This window comes from Medicago sativa, chromosome 3 (genome assembly GCF_051527215.1).
Source record: "Medicago sativa cultivar Bolivia chromosome 3, Bolivia_mono, whole genome shotgun sequence".
Taxonomy (NCBI): Eukaryota; Viridiplantae; Streptophyta; class Magnoliopsida; order Fabales; family Fabaceae; genus Medicago; species Medicago sativa.
In genome coordinates this window covers 97,483,964-97,504,100 of record NC_140751.1, presented here as the reverse complement: position 1 = coordinate 97,504,100, position 20,137 = coordinate 97,483,964, and the positions used below count along the sequence as shown (strand labels likewise).

Below are 20,137 nucleotides of genomic sequence, written 5' to 3'. Positions count from 1 at the left end.
GCTTTTATTTTTATTATTTAGAAGATAGATGTATTATAAACTGTAGACAGTGATGTTATGATCTGGTAAGATTCCTCCTTTATTTTGGTAACATCCTTTGATGCATGCAATGCAAGCTATTTTAAGACATTCCACATACAGTGGGTATATCTTTGATGAAAACAGATTTGACTACAAAATAATATGTTTGTTGATGTGTAAAATCATGAAGGGCATCTACCTTCACTTCTTAAATTATCCGTAGTCACCACAAATTGCAGTCTTTATTTTTCAAAGGAAAATATATCACAAGTCGATAATCTATGATTTTTTTAAATTTCAATGAAATCTGTAATAATTCATTTGAGATTGACAAAGGATAGAAATGGAATTAGCCCAACTAACCTTTAGTTAGTTACTTAGTTTGTATCTAGTTAGTTAACATGTAACTGCTATGTAACTGTCCGAAACTGAACTGAATACATAACAGTTTTGGCAGCTGAATAGAAATCTTCGCTAGCTCTAATACATTCAACCAGAAACAGAATTGAACTCAAATTGAGTTCAAGAAACTCGTGTATCTAGTTAGTTAACATGTAACTGCTATGTAACTGTCCGAAACTGAACTGAATACATAACAGTTTTGGCAGCTGAATAGAAATCTTCGCTAGCTCTAATACATTCAACCAGAAACAGAATTGAACTCAAATTGAGTTCAAGAAACTCTCTCAAAAACACTTCCTATGAAAGATCTAAATCCTATAGTATACGAAATTCAATTGAGATTCATTGTACTTTAAGTTTGGATGTTAAATATGATAGCACCATCTTCTGTTGTCTTGTCATGACTTGAGAATCTTCTGTAGGTACTGTTTGATGTTGTCCCTGGCATAAAATTCCGGGAAGCCATAGAATTGATCACTATGCAACCAATTGCTTCCACTCTGGAAGCCTGGAAGAGGTATGCTTATGATTCTCCTTTCTCTTTCAGTAATATTCAGCAGCTTTCACCAAAAAAAGTAATGATCAGAAGTGTTGTCGTTTTCTTAGGACAGATAGGAACCCTAAGTGACTGGTTTTACTGGGTTTGTTAATTAGTTAGTGTATAAGATGACAGGCACACTTCATTATGAGGTCTATTGTTTCCGAGAAAATTACAAGGTATTCTTGATACTAATTTTTCATATTTGGAAACAGCATTCGCTCAACCACTACTGAAAAAGTAATTAATCTATTTTTTTAATTCTGTCTCAACGTGTTTATATTGTACTTGTATTCTGTAAACATACACTGTGATTCCTAGATGTTCCATTTATTTATTTCGATATAAAATTAATTTTGTTACGAGCCGAGGAGGAAAATACAATGACGGAGAACAGTATACCCATTAAAGTCCAAAACAACTAAAAATGGCAAAAGAATGAATCATGAATACAGCATGATTGCCAGTGCCATTTGCATATGTTCACTCTGTAATCTATTCTCGTTCTTTCATTAGTGTAATTAATTATTGGTTGCTACTGTCAGCATCTAAAATGTTTTTTTTTGTGTGTGTAGAAGTCGAGCTAAAATAGTAAATAGGATATTTTTATTTTTGATAAAAATGATATTTAGTTGTTTGAGATGGGGATATTTACATAAATGTTAATTTTGTCAACTATGGAGTGAACAGGCATCTTATTAATTAACTTGTATTACATTATGTTGATATATACTATTTAATAGTAATGCTAGCCACGCACCTCTTCTCCTATCTACACTATTTGATTTGCCATTGGATTATTCTCAGCTGTGTCAAGAAATTTTTGCATATATGAACATGTAATCTGATGGCGCTTGATTGGATGAAAGCCACAATTGTATAGCGAGACTTTCGTGACATGAAATGCTCAAATGCTTAATGTATCATAGTTACTGTGACGTCTATTTAACTCATTGAGCCTTTTGTTTTGTTGCTCATTTTCCTTGATTTGACACAGGAAGCAAGATGTAGAACTCTTACATATGCGTTATGCTCTAGAATCAAGTGTTCTTGCTTTAGGAGCAATGGAAAAGATTATGTCTGATGAAACAGAAACTTGTCAAAATGTGCCACTAGTTCATCTGAAGGATTTGCGGAGCCATTTGGATGCTATCAGTAATCTTCCACGCAAGGTTATTTCATTTTCAATGATTCTATAATTTTTTTGCCCAGTTTCTTCCTTCTCAGAATGTTAATCATTGCAAGGAAGAAGCAGTTTTCTTCATGTTGTTGGTATATCAGAACTTTCTTGTAATCTTATACTCCTCAGTCCAGACATGTAATTCATTCTTTTCCCTGTAACCATCTTCTTAAACAATTTTTTCCCACCCGTATGAAACATCTGACCAGTGACAAGTGCGATGTGTTGTATTTGGATATTTTGTCAAATGCTTTCATTTATTTAAAATTGAAAAATATGCTGTATATGGATCAGTGACTAGCAGTTGTGAAAGTGCATTTTCTGTGATATTTTGTATTTTTTTAAGTTATATTTTAAGCGTTGGCATCAATTGTTCAAAGATTCTATAATCAATTATTTTTATCGTTTTTTACCTGACATGGACGAAAGTTGAAACATATGTCCGGTGACAAGTTCTTTATGTTTTATTTGGATTTTTTGTTAATTGCTTTTCTTTCTTCCTCCCTCTCCAATATTACTTTCATTTATTTAAAATTTTAAAAATATATTCTATTTGGATCCTTCTCTTAATTGATCTTCACAAAACAAATGCAAGAAAATAACTCATGTAGGTTGCAATATACCGTGTATCTTTGACTGGAAGTTGTGAAAATTTTCAAGTAGCATCTATACGGTATCGTACACATTATAAAAAGTGGTCCATGTGGCATCTTTTTAAATGTTTTGCATTCTCTTTTATCATTTGTATTTCTTCAAATTGTATATTTTAAGTGTTGGTATCAATTGTTCAAACTTCAAAACTGTAATAATTTCCTTTTTCAGTTGTTAATAATAATATAATAATATACCATATTTAAATCTATTTTTTCGTGATGTAGGTGACAGCTAGTTTCTCATAATCTTATCCTCAGTCCATGCATGTTCTAATTTTACTCGTTTCTCTCTGTTAGAGTAGTCTCAAAAGACAACTAGCTGTAGTCTTAGTGAAGCCTTCTCTAGAAGCTTCTGAGTTAGTTAGAGTTTGTTAGAGCCTTGTAACTAACTAACTAACTAACTAACTAACTCAGCTATAACTACACCCTACTCACAATGTAATTCATTGAAACATCAATACAATTTCAGTTTTCTCTTTAACTTTCTGAATTCTCTAGTTCTAACACTGTCCAATCAATTTTATAATTTATTGCACTAATTTAGATTAACGTTTGACCAGTGGCAAGTGCTACTTGTTGCCTACCTGTATTTGGATAATTTTCTCAAATAATTTTATGTTGTATTTGGATCTTTTTGTTGATTTTCACAAAATGAATTTGGGAAAAGTTTATGTAGAATTCAATGTCATATATCAGCTGTATGTTGTTAATATTACCAAGTAGTGTCTATGTGGTATGGTACATACCATAAAAAATGGTCCACGTGGCATTGTTTTGGTGTTTTCTATGATACTTAAATGTATCTTTATATTTTAATATTATAAGTTTTTGCACCAATTGTTCGAAGACTCTAAAACTTCTTTTTCCAGTTATGATACTTTTCCCATTGAACCCTGATTTTTCAATGATGCAGATTTTTATGGTGGATGTCATAATTTCACTGCTGCATATGGACAATATCTCTGCTAACTCGATGCATTGTGGATCACAAGAGAGTGATTCTACGTTAACCAATGCATCTTCTTCGGGAAATAATTCTTCAGCTAGAAATGAAGGGGGAAATAAAATGGTTATATCTTTCACTAGTTTGTTACTTGACACATTACGTCAAAACATTCCATCATCTGTGGTTGAATTAGAAAACACACTAGATGGTGATGTAAGGACAACCAGCAGACAGGCCCTCGAGTGGAGAATGTCAATCTCAACGCGTTTCATTGAAGAATGGGAATGGCGCTTATCAATTTTGCAGCATCTTCTTCCATTGTCTGAACGCCAATGGAGATGGAAAGAGGCATTGACTGTGTTACGTGCAGCTCCCTCCAAGCTACTCAACCTGTGAGTGCAGCTTGTATTTTGTGCTTTTTGTTATATTTTCATTTCTTGGTCTTGGGTTATTCTCTAGTGAATTTCCCAAGTATTAAAGAACTCTTTGGTCTAATGGTCTATTATAAGTTTCCTTTATTTTGTTGTTTCATCTGTCATAGGGAAATTTTGTTCCCTCCTTATATGTTCTTAAATGTGTTAAATGTTTATTCATCGCAAAAAATCTGAAATGTTTTTTCCCCCGTCTGCAGTTGCATGCAGAAAGCAAAGTTTGATATAGGAGAAGAAGCAGTTCATCGGTTTTCATTATCTGCCGAAGACAAAGCAACCCTTGAGTTAGCTGAATGGGTAGACAGTGCCTGCAAAAAATCATCTGTATGTACTTTTATTTGGTTGGAATTTCTCTGACCTGTTGAACTTATGGCTTTGACAGATTTTTCCTGTCATCTCATTGCATTATTGCCATATGTGTGCGGAACCAAGTTATTAATTTTGCAAAAAATTATATTTAATTGCCAGTGAATTGTGGCCTCATTGATTTTGCCAAAACCTTGGTAATTAGCCAACATAATTTGCCCCAAGGTAGGGGGTACATGCTGTGCTTAAAAGATAGCAAGGAGATCGTTCTAGAACAGGTGGCTGTAACACAATTAAGTATTGTGTCATTTAATTTTTCAAAAGTAGATTTTGCACACAACACACTTAAGGTGAAAGAGAGGAGGCCAAATTTTATTCTTTAGGTTGTTAAAAACTTAAATGGTTGTCTTCCTACCTCCATCCTCTTCCTTCTTTTTCTTGATTTATAGGGCAATTCAATGAGTGTGATTCTTGTGGGTTTTGCACTATATCCTTAGGGTATGTAGATGCTGTTATCATTTTCAAATTACCAGATCCTTATGTTCGTGACAAATATACCTTTCTTCTTTATCAGTATTGAACACCGAGTTGAATTGTCATGGTTGCAACTTGCAACTTCTGTATGAATTCCTTTTTATCATGTTCTTGAATATTTCATATTGCTTGTCATGAATGGTACTAATTTTGTAAATGCAGGTAGATGATGTGGTGTCCCGTGTACAGGATCTAGATTTTTCCTCTTTACGCTCCCAGTTGGGACCCTTGTCTACAGTAAGTGGCTAAAATGTTAAGAAAGCAATTTAGACTTTGTCATTTCAACTGACGAGGAATAGAATGCTTTGTGTATATCTGGTTCTGAGAATGTGCATTTCTTGCCAGATTCTTCTTTGCATTGATGTCGCTGCAACTTCTGCAAAGTCTGCAGGGATGTCTCAACAACTGCTGAATCAGGTGCTTTAATAATTTCTTAAATAGATTCCAGTTAGCTGATCCCTCATCCACACAAAACAAATTAGACTATGGAGAGGGAAGGGGGAAAAACAACACAATAAAAGTAGTTTAATATTTTTTTCCTTTTCAAAGACAATAAACAAAGCACATCTGGAAAAGAAGCTCATAATAACAATAGCAGTTTAGGTGCAAATGTTAGAGAGACGTATGAATACCATTCTTCGTCTTATACTTGCCTGTTTAGCTATTAGGAGAGCTAATCTTTTAGTTTTCAATTTTCTCTCTAATACATTGCAATTAAGATTCCTATAAAGAGACAAAGATCAGAAAAACCAATCCAATTTCGTAGCAGGGCCTCAGAACCGTAATCTTAAACATACCGCCACTATACTCTGCAGTTCTGCTAAATACACCTAATAACGGTATGAGTTAATCAGTCACACACGAATCTCTGGCCTCCTTAATCCTTTAAAAGGTTTTGAAACTAAATAACTAACCGTTCAGATTTAACAGGAATCCCAAGCTTAATGAAAAACTCCAAAAACCTTTGTTGGGTGACCTGCTTTGTTGTGTAAAAACAAATGAGCAGCCATCTCGAAGCTGGAGCCACACATGATGCTGACATAAGGGAAACAATATTTTATAATTTTCAAATATTCAACATGCTATTCATACTAAACCCTGCGAGTACCACAGTCCAAATGAGAGACTCTTCCACATAGATCTCAATTTCCAAACTGGGGATGGTTAGGAAACTTTCCACTCAGTTTGAAACAAGAGGGTGTTGAAAGCAAGCTTATCAAAGAAATCAATATTCCAAAGCTTCATAATCCATATAAGAAGACACAATGAAATTGTTGAGATCCCAAATTGACAAGCGATATAGCCAAAATAGTTCCTATAAGGCTAGAGCGTTTTTCATCCTTTGAGCTAACCTTTTGAGTTGTGTTCGTTCTAGCCTGCATTCTAATATGGTGCAGGAGACTATCCTAAATATGTTATTTGGCCATCTGGATTTGTTCACACACTAGATGTCCATCCCTAGATGCGAAGTGTGTTGAAATCTCCCAGTGATTAAAGTAGTTATTGGGAAATCTTCACCCCTTGGGCTAACTTTGGGGGTTCAGTTGAACACCCGAATTACATTAGAAATCAAGTTGCCGTAAAAGACACTGTCATAATACACCTATTTAAAGACTTCATTTTAACATTGTTGGTTTTACAAATTATAGGTTTATAGAAAACTTGTTTGCTAGTTGCAGAATCTATTTTATTGTTCATTCTCACTTCATATTTCTCGTTAGTATATTGTTAACACTAATAGAGTGAAACCAATATTTTCTTTAAGTTTCAAGAAAATAGACAAAGGAGAGATTTGATAGTAGAACAAAGAATTAAACTGTCATTTATGATATAATTTAGGAATTAAGATTTGTTCTTACATTCCTTGTTCACCAAGAATGTCATCCATTTAAGCATATTTTTATTTTTGTGGAATGCTATTCAATATAGGTTTGATCTCTAGTCCTTTGTTCTTAAAAGCTTTGTCCTCATGACTAGATAGTGGTTTATTCAATTTGTAGGCCCAAATTATGTTATCTGAGATATATCCAGGAGGATCTCCCAAAGCCGGCTCTACTTATTGGGATCAGATCCTTGAAGTGGGAGTCATCTCTGTGTCACGGCGTCTTCTCAAGTGCTTACAGGAGTTCTTGGAGCAGGTGAGGGCTTGAAGTGGGAATCATAATTTCCTTTTATGATTTTGAGCATGGGCATAATCCACTATATTACTATGTCAGTGTCTGTTATTTCCCATTAAGTTGGTTCCATATGTTGATATAGAATACTTTTCTGGGCCTTATTTAACAGCTCATGCTTTCAATTGATGTGATCATTTGACATGTTATCATATCTTTGCTGAGCAACTAATTTAGAGTTCAATGCTATCTTGCTCGGAAAAGCACTATATAGTGGTGTTGCAACTCGTGCTTCTTCCAAGTTAAGGCATATTCTCCGTAATAAAGGTCGTGTAAAGTGAAAAGGCATTGATACAAAAGAGCTTTCCAACCCCTCTGCTTTTTTGTCAAGGATAAAACATTAATAGTGTAAGGATAAACATTTTTGAACAGAACTGTCAGTGTTCTGCTCTAGTCAAATAAACCAAAGAACTACCAGTGTTTTGCTCTACACAAATACACCAAAAAACATCGCAGTTATCACACGGCTAAAAAATGCTTTGCCTTTCTTATCATATCAAAATAAAATACGATGAAAACACACAAAGATTGTGGAACCCTGCTCAAGGGTGATGTAATACCATTTTCTTTTTGTTCAAGATATTATTTTGAAGAATGAAACACATTACTAAATTTAATATGTTAAAATCAAAGACAAGAATTGCAAAGCTTCTAACCTTAAGCAAAAGAAGTTGCTCCATACCTTGGGGCAAACATGATCGCACACTTAGCTGTGCAGAAATAATACTTAGCATATTGTTTTCTCCTTCCCCTTATTTTTAAATTTGGTAAATCAGGTTGTACCAAGTGTATTTGGGGGATTTCCAATTTTGTTTTTATTGTGATTTTTCCCTTTTTTTTTTTTTTTTTACCGAGATACCAATATTCTTTACTTTGGTGGTCTTACTAGAGCACATACAAATGCCATACCACAAAAAACTTACATGCAAATTTTGTAGAAGGCTGTGATATTGGTAATGATGTTCGTATGATTTACTCCTCCAGGACAAACCTCCGACGCTGCAGGCAATCCTATCCGGAGAAATTGTCATCACATCATCAAAAGAGTCGCACCGGCAGGAGCAGAGAGAGCGTGCTCTGGCTTTGCTACATCAGATGATTGAAGATGCTCATGTGGGCAAGCGGCAGTTTCTGAGTGGTACTTATAATTATTGGCATTTTATTACTTTTGTTATGTTGTAAAATCTAGTTAGTTGAAATCTGTATCCATCAGGCATGACTTCATTGGTTATAACACATTTTTATTCAAAAATCAGGTAAGCTGCATAACCTTGCAAGAGCTGTCACTGATGAAGAAACTGAACCAAATGCTACCAGAGGTGAAGGATTTTATTCTGAGAGGAGTTTTATCTCCAACGGTGACAAGGACATTGCACTTGGGCTTGGTTTAAGAGTTGTTAAACCAACACCTTTAAGTTCAGTTGGAGGAGAAACTGGCCCGCATTCTTCTGGTTTTGACATTAAAGACTCTGGGAAGAGAATATTTTCTCCCTTGAGTTCCAAACCTATGACATATTTATCACAATTCATTCTTCATGTTGCTGCAATCGGTGACATAGTTGATGGGACTGATACTACTCATGATTTCAACTTTTTCTCAGTCGTTTATGAGTGGCCTAAAGATGTAAGTTTTTTAAAATATTTGAATTATTTGACAGTGTTTGATTTTAGATGCAACTACCACCATGTTTATGAGTACTTAAGCCTGTTGCTATTGCACGACCGTGGATCTATTTTTATCATCAGAAGTTATTCATATATCATTTTTACCCCTCCACACTGCAATCAAACACATGATTTTTTTAAAATTTGAGGGAAGTATCAATGTGATCATATTTTAATAAAGTGAAAAGCATATGTTTCTTATACTATACTCATGCTTAACTTATTTGTGCAACCATCACAATATACTCACAGTTAACAAAGTCTGCCATCTTTAAAAGGCAACTTGTTTATTCTTTTATATATTTATTTTAATAAAATATAGGAGACAAGGTTGCTTCCTTGAGATTTGGGGGTCATTGATCCTACTTGCTGAAATAACCTTCCATTCATAACCACACAACACCGACCTGTAAGATGAGGATTGCCGAAGTTTTATAAGCTCTATTTAGGCCTTATATCTAACCAAGAGGGGATTTGGGTTTTTCTCAGTAACCTCTCATCCCATAACCATTGAGCCTGGTGTTGGATAATAAGAGTGGCCCAATGATGATTCTAGGATATACTTTAATACATATTTGTGCGTAACTCACCCCCACAAAATCAATTTGTAAGGTGGGGATCACCTAAGCTTTGTAAGTCCTATGTAGGCATCATATCTAGTTAATGTGAGACTTGGATTACTTCTATTAATGAGTTTCAGGCTGCAAACATTTGACTCTTCTCAAACACAGCAACGCCGGAGCCTTAGCCACCAAGTCTCCTTTTATGTAGCCAAATAGAAATATTTATGAAAATTTAATATTTTCATATGATGAGCATGTCTTGCTTTCCTTTAACCATGTTTTACTGTTTTATCTCGCAGCTTTTGACCCGTCTTGTTTTTGAAAGAGGCAGCACTGATGCAGCAGTGAAGGTAGCTGAAATTATGTGTGCTGATTTTGTACATGAGGTGATTTCTGCATGTGTGCCTCCAGTTTATCCTCCACGATCGGGCCATGGATGGGCATGCATTCCGGTTGTTCCATCGTTCCCTAAGAGCAGCTCTGAAAATAAAGTACTTTCTCCTTCATCTAAAGACGCAAAGCCTAATTGCTATTGCCGGTCTTCAGCAACACCTGGAGTCTCATTATATCCTCTTGAGTTAGATGTGGTGAAACATTTGGCAAAAATATCCCCAGTGAGGGCTGTCTTGGCCTGTGTATTCGGGAGTTGTATACTGTACGACAGCAGTAGCTCATCAATTTCAAGCTCCTTGAGTGATGGATTACTGCAGACTCCGGATGCTGATCGTTTGTTTTATGAGTTTGCTCTTGATCAATCTGAAAGGTAGCGTACCCTATTTGTGTGAATTGGTTGTCAGTTTCTGTTAGAGAATATAGCTTAGACATATTAGTAAATGTATCTAGCTTAGTTTAACTATTTGTGGGTGTTGGTGTCTTTTTGTTTTATTGTGTTTAGGGCACCTCTGGTACTCAGTTTGATGTGTTCTGTTTGATTTTGATACTTATCACTATTTCGTTTAACGTTTATATATATATATATATATATATATATATATATATATATATATATCTATATCTTTGCCATTCAAAAATAAAAAACTGTACTGTCTTGCTTTGCAAGCTGTTGAGTCCAATTGGACAGCTGTGGACAACTGTCAGTTTGCTACAATAGCTGGCATCTCAGCTTAGGATACTCGATCATTAAAATAAAACTTCCATTTGTTTTGATACTGTTAACATCTATATTTCATTCATTGATTTTTCATCATGTATTTCCTTATGTATACCTTGTTTTATAAAGCTCTATTATATATTAAATTTAAAGATTGACCATTTAGCTCTAAACCTGTTTTAATTGTTTGGCTTTCTGACTCTCTATCTCTAGTTGACTATCCTCCATTTTCCCAACCCTCCTAATTGGTACTCATACGGGACTTCTCCACACATACCCAAACTCTTAGAATTTGGGTTGGACCTAACTCAACCACAAAACTTGATTGTAAGGTACCGCCCAAGCTTTATGTGCACTGCACAGGCCATATCTCTAGGCACCGGGGACCTAATTCTACCCCTTCACACCCAATACATTGAAGGTGTAGGATGCTGCAATGAAGGATACCCAAATGCTGCAATTAGATGGCTAGGGCGGACCGCAATGAAGGCGAAATTTCCAACACGAACCATTTAAAACGAGACTCTACAATCATTCGACATTAATGTAGCTACTACAATTTTATTTTGATGATTGGATTTTTCCCAATCTTGTCTTGTATAACCACACATCCATTATAACATTCTCCCCTTTGAAACATTACGCGTACTTGTTTGATTTTGTTGAAAAAGATAAACCATGAAAGAATCTGTGTGTTACTCAATAGTGGGAGTAGACAAGTCCCGTAAAAGCATGAATCGAGCAGGAGGGAAAACAACGATATTCTTAGAATTCTGGTCAGGCCTAACTCAACCCTACAAAACCAGCTTGTAAGGTGAGAATTGCCCCCACTTATAAACTTTTGCTCAGACTTATCTCATCCAATACGGGACTATTTAACACCCCCCACTTCTAAACTTATGTTCATGCCATATCTCATCCGATGTGGGACTATGACAGCCAAAGAAAGCAAGGATCGTATGAGTGCACCGAGTTAGTAATGATTATGGTTTCTTCTCATTAGGCTTTGCGTACCATCTTAAGAAAGAGAAAAATGAGCCTGCATACAGCATATATGAGAGAAGATGTGTTTTACACACGGAGGTTATGTTATATATATGTATGAAAATAAATACAAATTTTTCTCCCATTCATATTTGTGCATTTGTTATAAGGGAAAATTCTAAGGCCTTCAGCTAACATGCTCTTTGTGGGGTTTTGGTACTTCCAAACAGAGCGTAAGGCAAGTGACTTTACCATACATTTCTTGTTAGCATTGCCTTTTTTTTCGGTGGCTGGGGAGCTGTGTGTATTCTATGTGATTGAACAGGATTGAATTATGTTAATATTTTTTGCCACATTTCTTGTTGCTTCTTGTCTTTTCCTTTATAAATTCACTTACAAGCCACAGGGGTTGCATACTTTATTTGTGTAGTATTCATTAATTTGTTCAATATTTTTTTTCCTGATGTGCAGGTTCCCAACTTTGAACAGATGGATACAAATGCAAACAAACCTTCACCGAGTTTCAGAATTTGCTGTAACTGCTAATCAAACAGCGGATGATGTCAATCTTGAAGCAAGATCTTCTGTTAAGAGAGTTCGTGAACATGACACGGAGACAGAGTCGGATGCTGATGACATTAATAGCAGTACAATTCCTGGAGCTCTGACAGACCTAAATAGTCAAGGGGTTGAAGCTGCAGCCTTCTGGCACAACTCCTCAAAATCTGAAGCTTCTCAACTTGACACAACCGTTTTCCTTTCTTTTGATTGGGATAATGAAGAACCATATCAGAAGGCAGTGGAACGGTATTATAGTTAATATTTGTTCAAACAATAGTTTTTTTTTTTTCCCTTGTTATTTACTTACTTTTAAAAAAAAAAAAACGGGGGAGGGAGAATATTATCTTTTTTAAATAGTTAAAGGTTTTTTCATCCCTTGTTGAGTTTCATTGCATTTGCATTAGAATGTTGCAGACTTGGTGCAATCAAAACAAACAAGATGATACCCTATTAGTTGTTCATGGTTATTGTAATTTAGCTTCATTCAAGGAAATCTGGACTTTGCATTGTTTAAACATTGACTTATTCCTGATTCAGTTTTGTCAACTTCAAATCAGATTGTCATTGTCAAACCTTTCTTAAAATGTGGTGTTGCTTGAAATAGACAATGGGGAATAATAGAAAACGTCCATACTTTCTTAATCACAACCATTTCCTGTACCAAGTTTCCGAATGTTCTTGCATTTTTTTGTTCAATAGTTTTAGTTTAAGGGCCCTAAATAATTACAAGTATTCTTTCTTTAGCAATGTGCATGTGACAATGTTTTTCTTTTGCTACAGACTAATTGGTGAAGGAAAGCTAATGGATGCTCTTGCACTCTCTGACCGTTTTCTACGTAATGGGGCCTCTGACCAGCTTCTTCAACTGGTCATTGAACGTGCAGAAGAGATCCATTCAAATTCTGCACAGCGTCAAGGACATGGAGGGCATAATATCTGGAGCAATAGTTGGCAGTATTGCTTAAGGTTGAAGGACAAGCAGCTGGCTGCTAGACTTGCCCTAAGGTGAGTAAATCACTTGATCATATGTATGTATAATGGGATTATTCTTCTGACTGTTGAACTGCTTGACCTGCCCTAAGGTGTACTAATTTTTCATGCTGTTGATTTTCGGCAATGTGAATGGATAAAAGGTTATAAAATCTCGTGATCTTCTGTTCCTTCAATTAGAGATGTGAAACCATTCGTGAACTTTCACCTAACAACTTAAATTTTTACGTGCTGGAGTTGATTCTTAACATGGTATCAACTTTCATAGCCTCTGACCAATTGGTTGTAAATTCAATCCTTGCTTCCACAATTTCTGTAATTAAATTAAATTTCTACACAAAGGAAAGTGGCCTTTTTTCATTGTCCATGCTTCAATCTCAAGCGGTTTTGCATGAAGGGGACATGTGGGAATCTATATTTGTCACAATACGGTCATGTTCAAAATTTGCTCGTATCAAATTCTTGATTTATATTGAATAGGTAAGACTCTTTCTAAAGTGAATCTTTATGGAAGAAACTAACATAACAAGGTAATGTCAAATTTCTAAATAAGATGATTCACTCCTGGGTATGTTATGAGATACAGAACTATTCCTGGGCGTCCACCTCATAACTTAGTTTTATTTCATGCTTATATCGCTTAGTTTTATTTCATGCTTATAATTAGGAGTTTATGATCATTATTAAATTGTGTTGTCCAGTATTTGTTTCAACCTGTGATATCACTTCTAATTTTCTTAATTTCATAATAGATATGTTCACACATGGGAACTAGATGCTGCTTTGGACGTTCTCACAATGTGCAGCTGCCATCTACCTCAGAATGATTATACTAGGGAAGAGGTGCGGAAGTTACAGTTATTTTTCTTTTAATACTGTATTGTTATATCAATATTTTCTTGCATGAGGCATGGATATTCTTAAATAGTTGCTATATCCATACATATTATGTATCCAATATAACTTGCTGGATATGCTTTGGCACACACCCTCCCTTTTATTCTTCAAATTTCTCTAATAAATGCCCAGGGCCGACCCAACTGTTATTAGGCCCAATACAAAATTTGATGCTAGTTCTTTTGAAAGCTAATCATAGATATTTTTATTTAAACTATTTTGTTTTAATTTTTATTTTTTCCAAAAAGTATGTGTGTGTACATGTAACCCACATGTAAGATTTCATATAACTAATAACTTGGGATTCTAATTATTTTTCTTGTTAAACTTAAATAACAAAAAAAAAAAAAAAAAATATGGCGGCCTCCATATCCCATAAAAAAAAATGGGGTCCAAAACCCTAGATTTATCATTGCTATATATTGCTCAAGCCTCAAGTACAGGAATCCATGCAAAAGATCAAGTTTTGTTCCAAATGAAACAAACTAATTGTCCATTCCTTCAAATCATGTGATCTATTAATGTATTTTTGCATACTATGTATATTTAGGGAGTTCGTGAAACATGGGATTAAAAACTTTTGATTTACTACTTTATTGTTTTTGGCATTATATTTCTCCTTACTACACTGTCATGCCTGTACCCTTGTTTAAATGTTTTAGAAATATAATTTTTAGTATTTCGACTTAGTATGTCATGGACTAATGGTACAAGTACTTGTACCGGTTCCCATACTATTTTTAATCTTAACTGGCATTATTCATTGTAATGCTTAGGTTTTGCAAATGAAACAAGCTTTGCAGAGGTACAGTCACATACTGAGTGCAGATGATCACCATACGAGCTGGCAAGAGGTTGTGATCTTGTCCTTGAACTGCTTCACTTTTAATGCATAAAAGCTATGCCAGATTCATTTTTTCTCCAGAAGTTTATATTGTCTGTGTATATGAGCTTAACTAAACTTTTCTGTAAATGATGGCTTTCTCGATTTTCCTTTCTTATGGAAACTCGATAAAAAATCATTGCATTTCAGGTTGAAGCAGAGTGCAAGGAAGATCCAGAGGGGCTGGCGCTTAGATTAGCTGGAAAAGGTGCTGTTTCTGCTGCGCTAGAAGTGGCAGAAAGTGCTGGATTGTCAATTGATTTACGGAGAGAGTTGCAAGGGCGACAGCTTGTGAAACTTTTAACAGCAGACCCTCTTAATGGTGGAGGACCAGCTGAAGCGTCACGCTTTCTTTCATCATTACGGGATACAGACGATGCTTTGCCGGTTGCTATGGGTGCAATGCAGCTTCTGCCTAATTTGCGGTCAAAGCAACTTCTTGTAATTAGACATTTATTTAGCATTTTTTTGGTTGTCTAATGATATAAATTTCTTTAAACTGTATGTCAATGATTTTTGGGATTCCATCTTCATTTTGATGACCATTTCTGTGCACTGTTGAAGGTTCACTTCTTCCTGAAGCGCAGAGAAGGGAATCTGTCTGAGGCTGAGATTTCCCGGCTTAACTCATGGGCTTTAGGGCTTCGTGTGCTGTCTGTCTTGCCAGTGCCATGGCAGCAAAGGTGCTCTTCCCTACATGAGCATCCTCATCTAATTTTGGAAGTGCTACTGATGAGGAAACAATTGCAGTCTGCTGCACTGGTAATTTAAACTTCCATTAGATACTTTCATTAACATGCATTATTTTCCATACTAATTTATTTGGAAATGCCGATAGCAAAGCATTAGGGGATACCCGTGTCTCATATATGGATAGGTTTTGTCTTTCATTTTTACTTGTTTTCTTGATTGCTTCTCTCTCTCATTCAATGTGGCGTTTGCCTGTATTTCTGTAGATATTAAAGGAATTTCCTTCTTTACGAGACAACCATGTAGTTACTACATATGCAACTAAGGCTATTGCAGTAAGTATCAGCTCGCCTCCTAGGGAACATCGCATATCTGTCTCAGGCTCCAGACCAAAGCAGAAGGCTAGATCAGGTGCTCCACCAAAGTTGTCTTTTACGAGCAGTCTAAGTAACTTGCAGAAAGAGGCTCGAAGAGCTTTTTCCTGGGCTCCAAAAAATGCCGTGGAAAAAAATGCTCCAAAAGATGTTTATAGGAAAAGAAAAAGTTCTGGACTTTCTCCTTCTGATAGGGTTGCTTGGGAAACAATGACTGGAATTCAGGAGGACCATATTTCATCTTTTGCAGCAGATGGGCAAGAACGACTCCCTGCCGTTTCAATTGCCGAGGAATGGATGCTTTCAGGTGATCCACTAAAAGATGAAAGCATCCGTACATCTCACAGATATGAAAGTGCTCCTGACATTACACTATTCAAGGTGTAGTTCTGAGTTGATCGTCATATTTAATTTTGTGTTGGAACTTGGAAGCCTGTAATTAATAATATGGGTAATATCATCTTCAGAATTTAGTGCTGTTGCTTTGGCATTTCATTGACGTTTTCTACAATTCTAGCTTCTAAGCTCATTTAATTGGAGCCATCGTGGGTGGGAATCCCTCGGTGATGATAAGCAAAGTCATTGTAGTTACTTAGTGTCTTGAAAGGGCGACAGTTTGTGAAACTTTACACACACACACACACATATATTCTACTGTTTTTATTAACCTAACTGTCTTTACTGAATTCTTGATTGTGCCCTTTGTAGACATTGCTTGCTTTGTGTTCTGATGAATCCGTCTCTGCCAAGATTGCCCTTGACTTATGCATTAATCAAATGAAGAATGTCTTGAGTTCTCTGCAGATGCCTGAGAATGCATCTATGGAAACAATTGGGCGAGCATATCATGCCACCGAAACATTTGTCCAGGTATACAATGGGAACAGAGTAATTTCTTGATTACAGTTTATGTTAGTGGTTAATAAGGATGGATGTTTATTTGTTTAACTTGCACAGGAAAGACAACAACATCACTATCAATTTGCATTGCTGATTTTTTGCCTGCAATGAAAAATACAACCATCTTGATGTGTTGCATATGCAGGGTCTACTTTATGCCAAGTCCTTGCTGAGAAAGCTCACTGGTGGTAGTGAATTTTCAAGTAACTGGGAGAGAAGTAGAGATGCTGATGACACATCATCTGATGCTGGTAGCTCAAGTGTGGGTAGTCAATCCACAGACGAGCTATCTGAAATCTTGTCACAGTCAGATGTTTGGTTGGGACGTGCAGAGCTGCTTCAAAGCCTTTTGGGATCGGGGATTGCTGCTTCTCTTGATGATATTGCTGATGGAGAATCATCTGCTCGTCTTCGTGACAGGTTGGTTGTGGAAGAACGGTATAGCATGGCGGTGTATACCTGCAAAAAGTGTAAGGTAGACTGATTACCTGTCGCTCTTTTATTTACTAGAACTACTCCATTTCAGTTATTAAAGGTTTTAAAAACAATATTGTCCTTTTTTAGATTGATGTGTTCCCGGTGTGGAATGCATGGGGTCATGCATTAATTCGGATGGAGCGTTACGGACATGCTCGTGTCAAGTTTAAGTATGTTACCTTTTATTTTTTCAGTCTTTTTTAAAAGCTTTGAAGTTCTACTTACTAGTATATTTTTTAGTGGCAGGCATAAATACAGACTTAAGGTTGGTTAAACATTGTATACCTATTTCATTTCAGGCAAGCTCTACAGTTGTACAAGGGTGATCCTGGACCTGTGGTTTTGGAGATTATTAATACAATTGAAGGCGGCCCGCCAGTTGATGTTTCAGCCGTTCGTTCTATGTAAGATGTTGTGCACTTTATGATAGTTTTCTTGCTGTAATCTAGTTGGCAAGATATCTCACCAGATCAATGTAGTCGGGATCGAGATCCTACGTAGGATCAGTCGGCCGGTGAAGGAATGTAAAAACGAGGAACGAATTCGTAAGTAGGATCGGTAGGTTATCGATAGAGTTGAGAGATATAAACAGAGAATATAGAGGAAAAACAGAGGAAACAGGGGAAAAAAAAAGAGAAAAAAACAGGAAAAATAGCGAAAAACAGAGGAAACAGGGGAAAACAGGGCAAAAACGAACCGGAGTGAAGTCGAAGCACGGTTGAGGTGCCGTGGCACGTAGCATCGTAAGATCCTACGAGCCAGCACTCGATCCTGGCTACATTGCACCAGATGGATTAAGTATTATCACATGCTTTCCTGTACTTCACTAAAACCTAAATGTGTTTAGGTTCTTTTGTAAGCATTGCTTGCAATTTTATCTGGAATAATGAGCTTAGGAACCTTTAGTGTTGGTCATTGCACAGAAGTAACATCTAATTGTATTTCTCTTCAGGTATGAGCATCTAGCTAAAAGTGCGCCCACGATTCTGGATGATTCTCTTTCTGCTGATTCATATCTTAACATCTTATACATGCCATCAACGTTTCCCCGTTCAGAAAGGTCTAGACGATCTCAAGTATCCGCAAACAACAATTCTACATATAATCGAGACTTTGAAGATGGTCCTCGGAGTAACCTGGATAGTGTTAGATACACTGAATGTGTTAATTACTTGCAAGATGTAATCACAACTCTCCCTTATCTGCAAATAATCGGCTCACAAATGCTTTCATTATCAAGCAGTTTGTTAAAAAAAAAAATTATCAAATTATATAGCTATGCTTCGGTTTCAAGAATGTGTATCATACATTTTCGTGCATTTATATACAATTTAAGTGTGTTTTTATGGTTCATATTATTTCTTAAACAAAAATGAAAATTTTTAACGCCATTTTTGGTGGTTGTTATATACTTGTAAGTTTTTTTTTATACGTTTTGAAGTTTATTTAAAAGGCGTCTTTTTTTTCCCTTTCAATTTGATTCTAAATTCATTTTCCTAATTTTTTTTTTTAATTTTACAGTATGGTCGTCAGCATTTGCTCCGTTTTATGTTTAGGCACGGTCACTACCATGATGCTTGCTACTTGTTTTTCCCTCCTGATGCTGTCCCACCACCACCACAGCCATCAATCATGAGTGGAATGTCTTCTTCATCACCTCAAAGACTAGATTCGTTGGCAACTGATTATGGGACAATTGATGATCTATGTGAATTGTGCATTGGTTATGGTGCTATGCCTATTTTGGAGGAAGTCATTTCAACTAGAATATCATCAACTACATCCCAGGATGCAGCGGTGAACCAATATACTGTTACAGCCCTTGCTCGTATATGCCTCTATTGTGAAACTCACAAGCATTTCAATTATTTATACGGCTTTCAGGTAATGTTTTCAACTTAATTATGTAATAACGGGTTGTGGGTAATTATAAAATTAAAATATGGGTTAAATATTTACAAGGGGGTAAACTTATGTTGGAATACAGCCAGAAATGAGTTTCATACTTTGTGGGGGGTTTCAAGAAGTTCTTCTCACCCTTGGCGAGAAGAGATGTGTAGTTTCCTCTAACCAAGACCCCCACAAAAGATTATATAAAAAACAACTATGTAACTCGATATTCTTCAAAAGTCTGTTAGAAAAGAAAATCATATCCATTGATATCTTGATATTATACTAGAATTTCTTGGTTTATCCCTAGGATCAGTTTCAATCTTAGTGTATCACAGATTATTTCATAGGATTAATTTCCATATCTCTTACATTATTATTTGTTTCCTGATTTCTCTATTTATTTAGGGTTGAGTCTATATCCATATAAACAGGGATTAGTGTTTAGTATTTTGTTTCAAGTTATTATCAATAACATTCAAAATTGTTAAGATTTTCTCTCATCATTTAATCTAAAATCCCGCAGCTTCAACATTGCATGTAGAATTTGGTTTGATCCTCTGTGACCTGTCTCGTCACATTCTGCTGCCAAATTCCCAAAAGTTTGAGAATATAATAATGCTTTCCCTTTTTCCGGTCACAGTTACTTCCAGCGACCATTGTCGCCGCTGGCACCATCTGTTTCCTCTCTTTCCGACGACCTTATCGGAAAACAACACCATCGTGACCGCCTTCTCAAGACTGGCCAACCACTAACAACTTACCACAAAGGGCCTATTAACGTGCTCTCGCACGTCCCGCTCCAACTTCCCGGCCTTCCAGCTCCTTAGTTGCCCGCCACCAGTTTTGTGCCACGAGTAGCAAGGCTCCATTACAACACCCCTTTTATCTCTCCTATTTTGGACGCATTTTTCTCTCTCCTTTGACCAATCACGACTTCTTGTTGTTACAGCCGAAATATGGTGCT

General features: G+C 36.0%; 1 protein-coding gene across 6 annotated transcripts in view; it reads left to right on the top strand.

Moving 5' to 3' along the window:
* The window catches only part of LOC146942578 (zinc finger FYVE domain protein), a 33,768-nt gene that overhangs the window by 6,511 nt on the left and 7,120 nt on the right, over positions 1 to 20,137 (top strand). For all 6 annotated transcript variants that reach the window (XM_085756619.1, XM_085756617.1, XM_085756615.1 and 3 more), the window contains exons 6-28: positions 846 to 940; positions 1,959 to 2,133; positions 3,708 to 4,132; positions 4,372 to 4,495; positions 5,174 to 5,248; positions 5,357 to 5,428; positions 7,012 to 7,149; positions 8,170 to 8,323; positions 8,442 to 8,809; positions 9,713 to 10,176; positions 11,980 to 12,315; positions 12,850 to 13,074; positions 13,812 to 13,902; positions 14,733 to 14,810; positions 14,990 to 15,280; positions 15,404 to 15,601; positions 15,796 to 16,284; positions 16,612 to 16,773; positions 16,949 to 17,278; positions 17,368 to 17,450; positions 17,580 to 17,684; positions 18,233 to 18,461; positions 18,802 to 19,164. In XM_085756619.1, the coding sequence (XP_085612745.1) occupies positions 846 to 940; positions 1,959 to 2,133; positions 3,708 to 4,132; positions 4,372 to 4,495; positions 5,174 to 5,248; positions 5,357 to 5,428; positions 7,012 to 7,149; positions 8,170 to 8,323; positions 8,442 to 8,809; positions 9,713 to 10,176; positions 11,980 to 12,315; positions 12,850 to 13,074; positions 13,812 to 13,902; positions 14,733 to 14,810; positions 14,990 to 15,280; positions 15,404 to 15,601; positions 15,796 to 16,284; positions 16,612 to 16,773; positions 16,949 to 17,278; positions 17,368 to 17,450; positions 17,580 to 17,684; positions 18,233 to 18,461; positions 18,802 to 19,164 (5,070 nt within the window). The remainder of the gene's footprint in view (positions 1 to 845; positions 941 to 1,958; positions 2,134 to 3,707; positions 4,133 to 4,371; positions 4,496 to 5,173; positions 5,249 to 5,356; positions 5,429 to 7,011; positions 7,150 to 8,169; positions 8,324 to 8,441; positions 8,810 to 9,712; positions 10,177 to 11,979; positions 12,316 to 12,849; positions 13,075 to 13,811; positions 13,903 to 14,732; positions 14,811 to 14,989; positions 15,281 to 15,403; positions 15,602 to 15,795; positions 16,285 to 16,611; positions 16,774 to 16,948; positions 17,279 to 17,367; positions 17,451 to 17,579; positions 17,685 to 18,232; positions 18,462 to 18,801; positions 19,165 to 20,137) is intronic.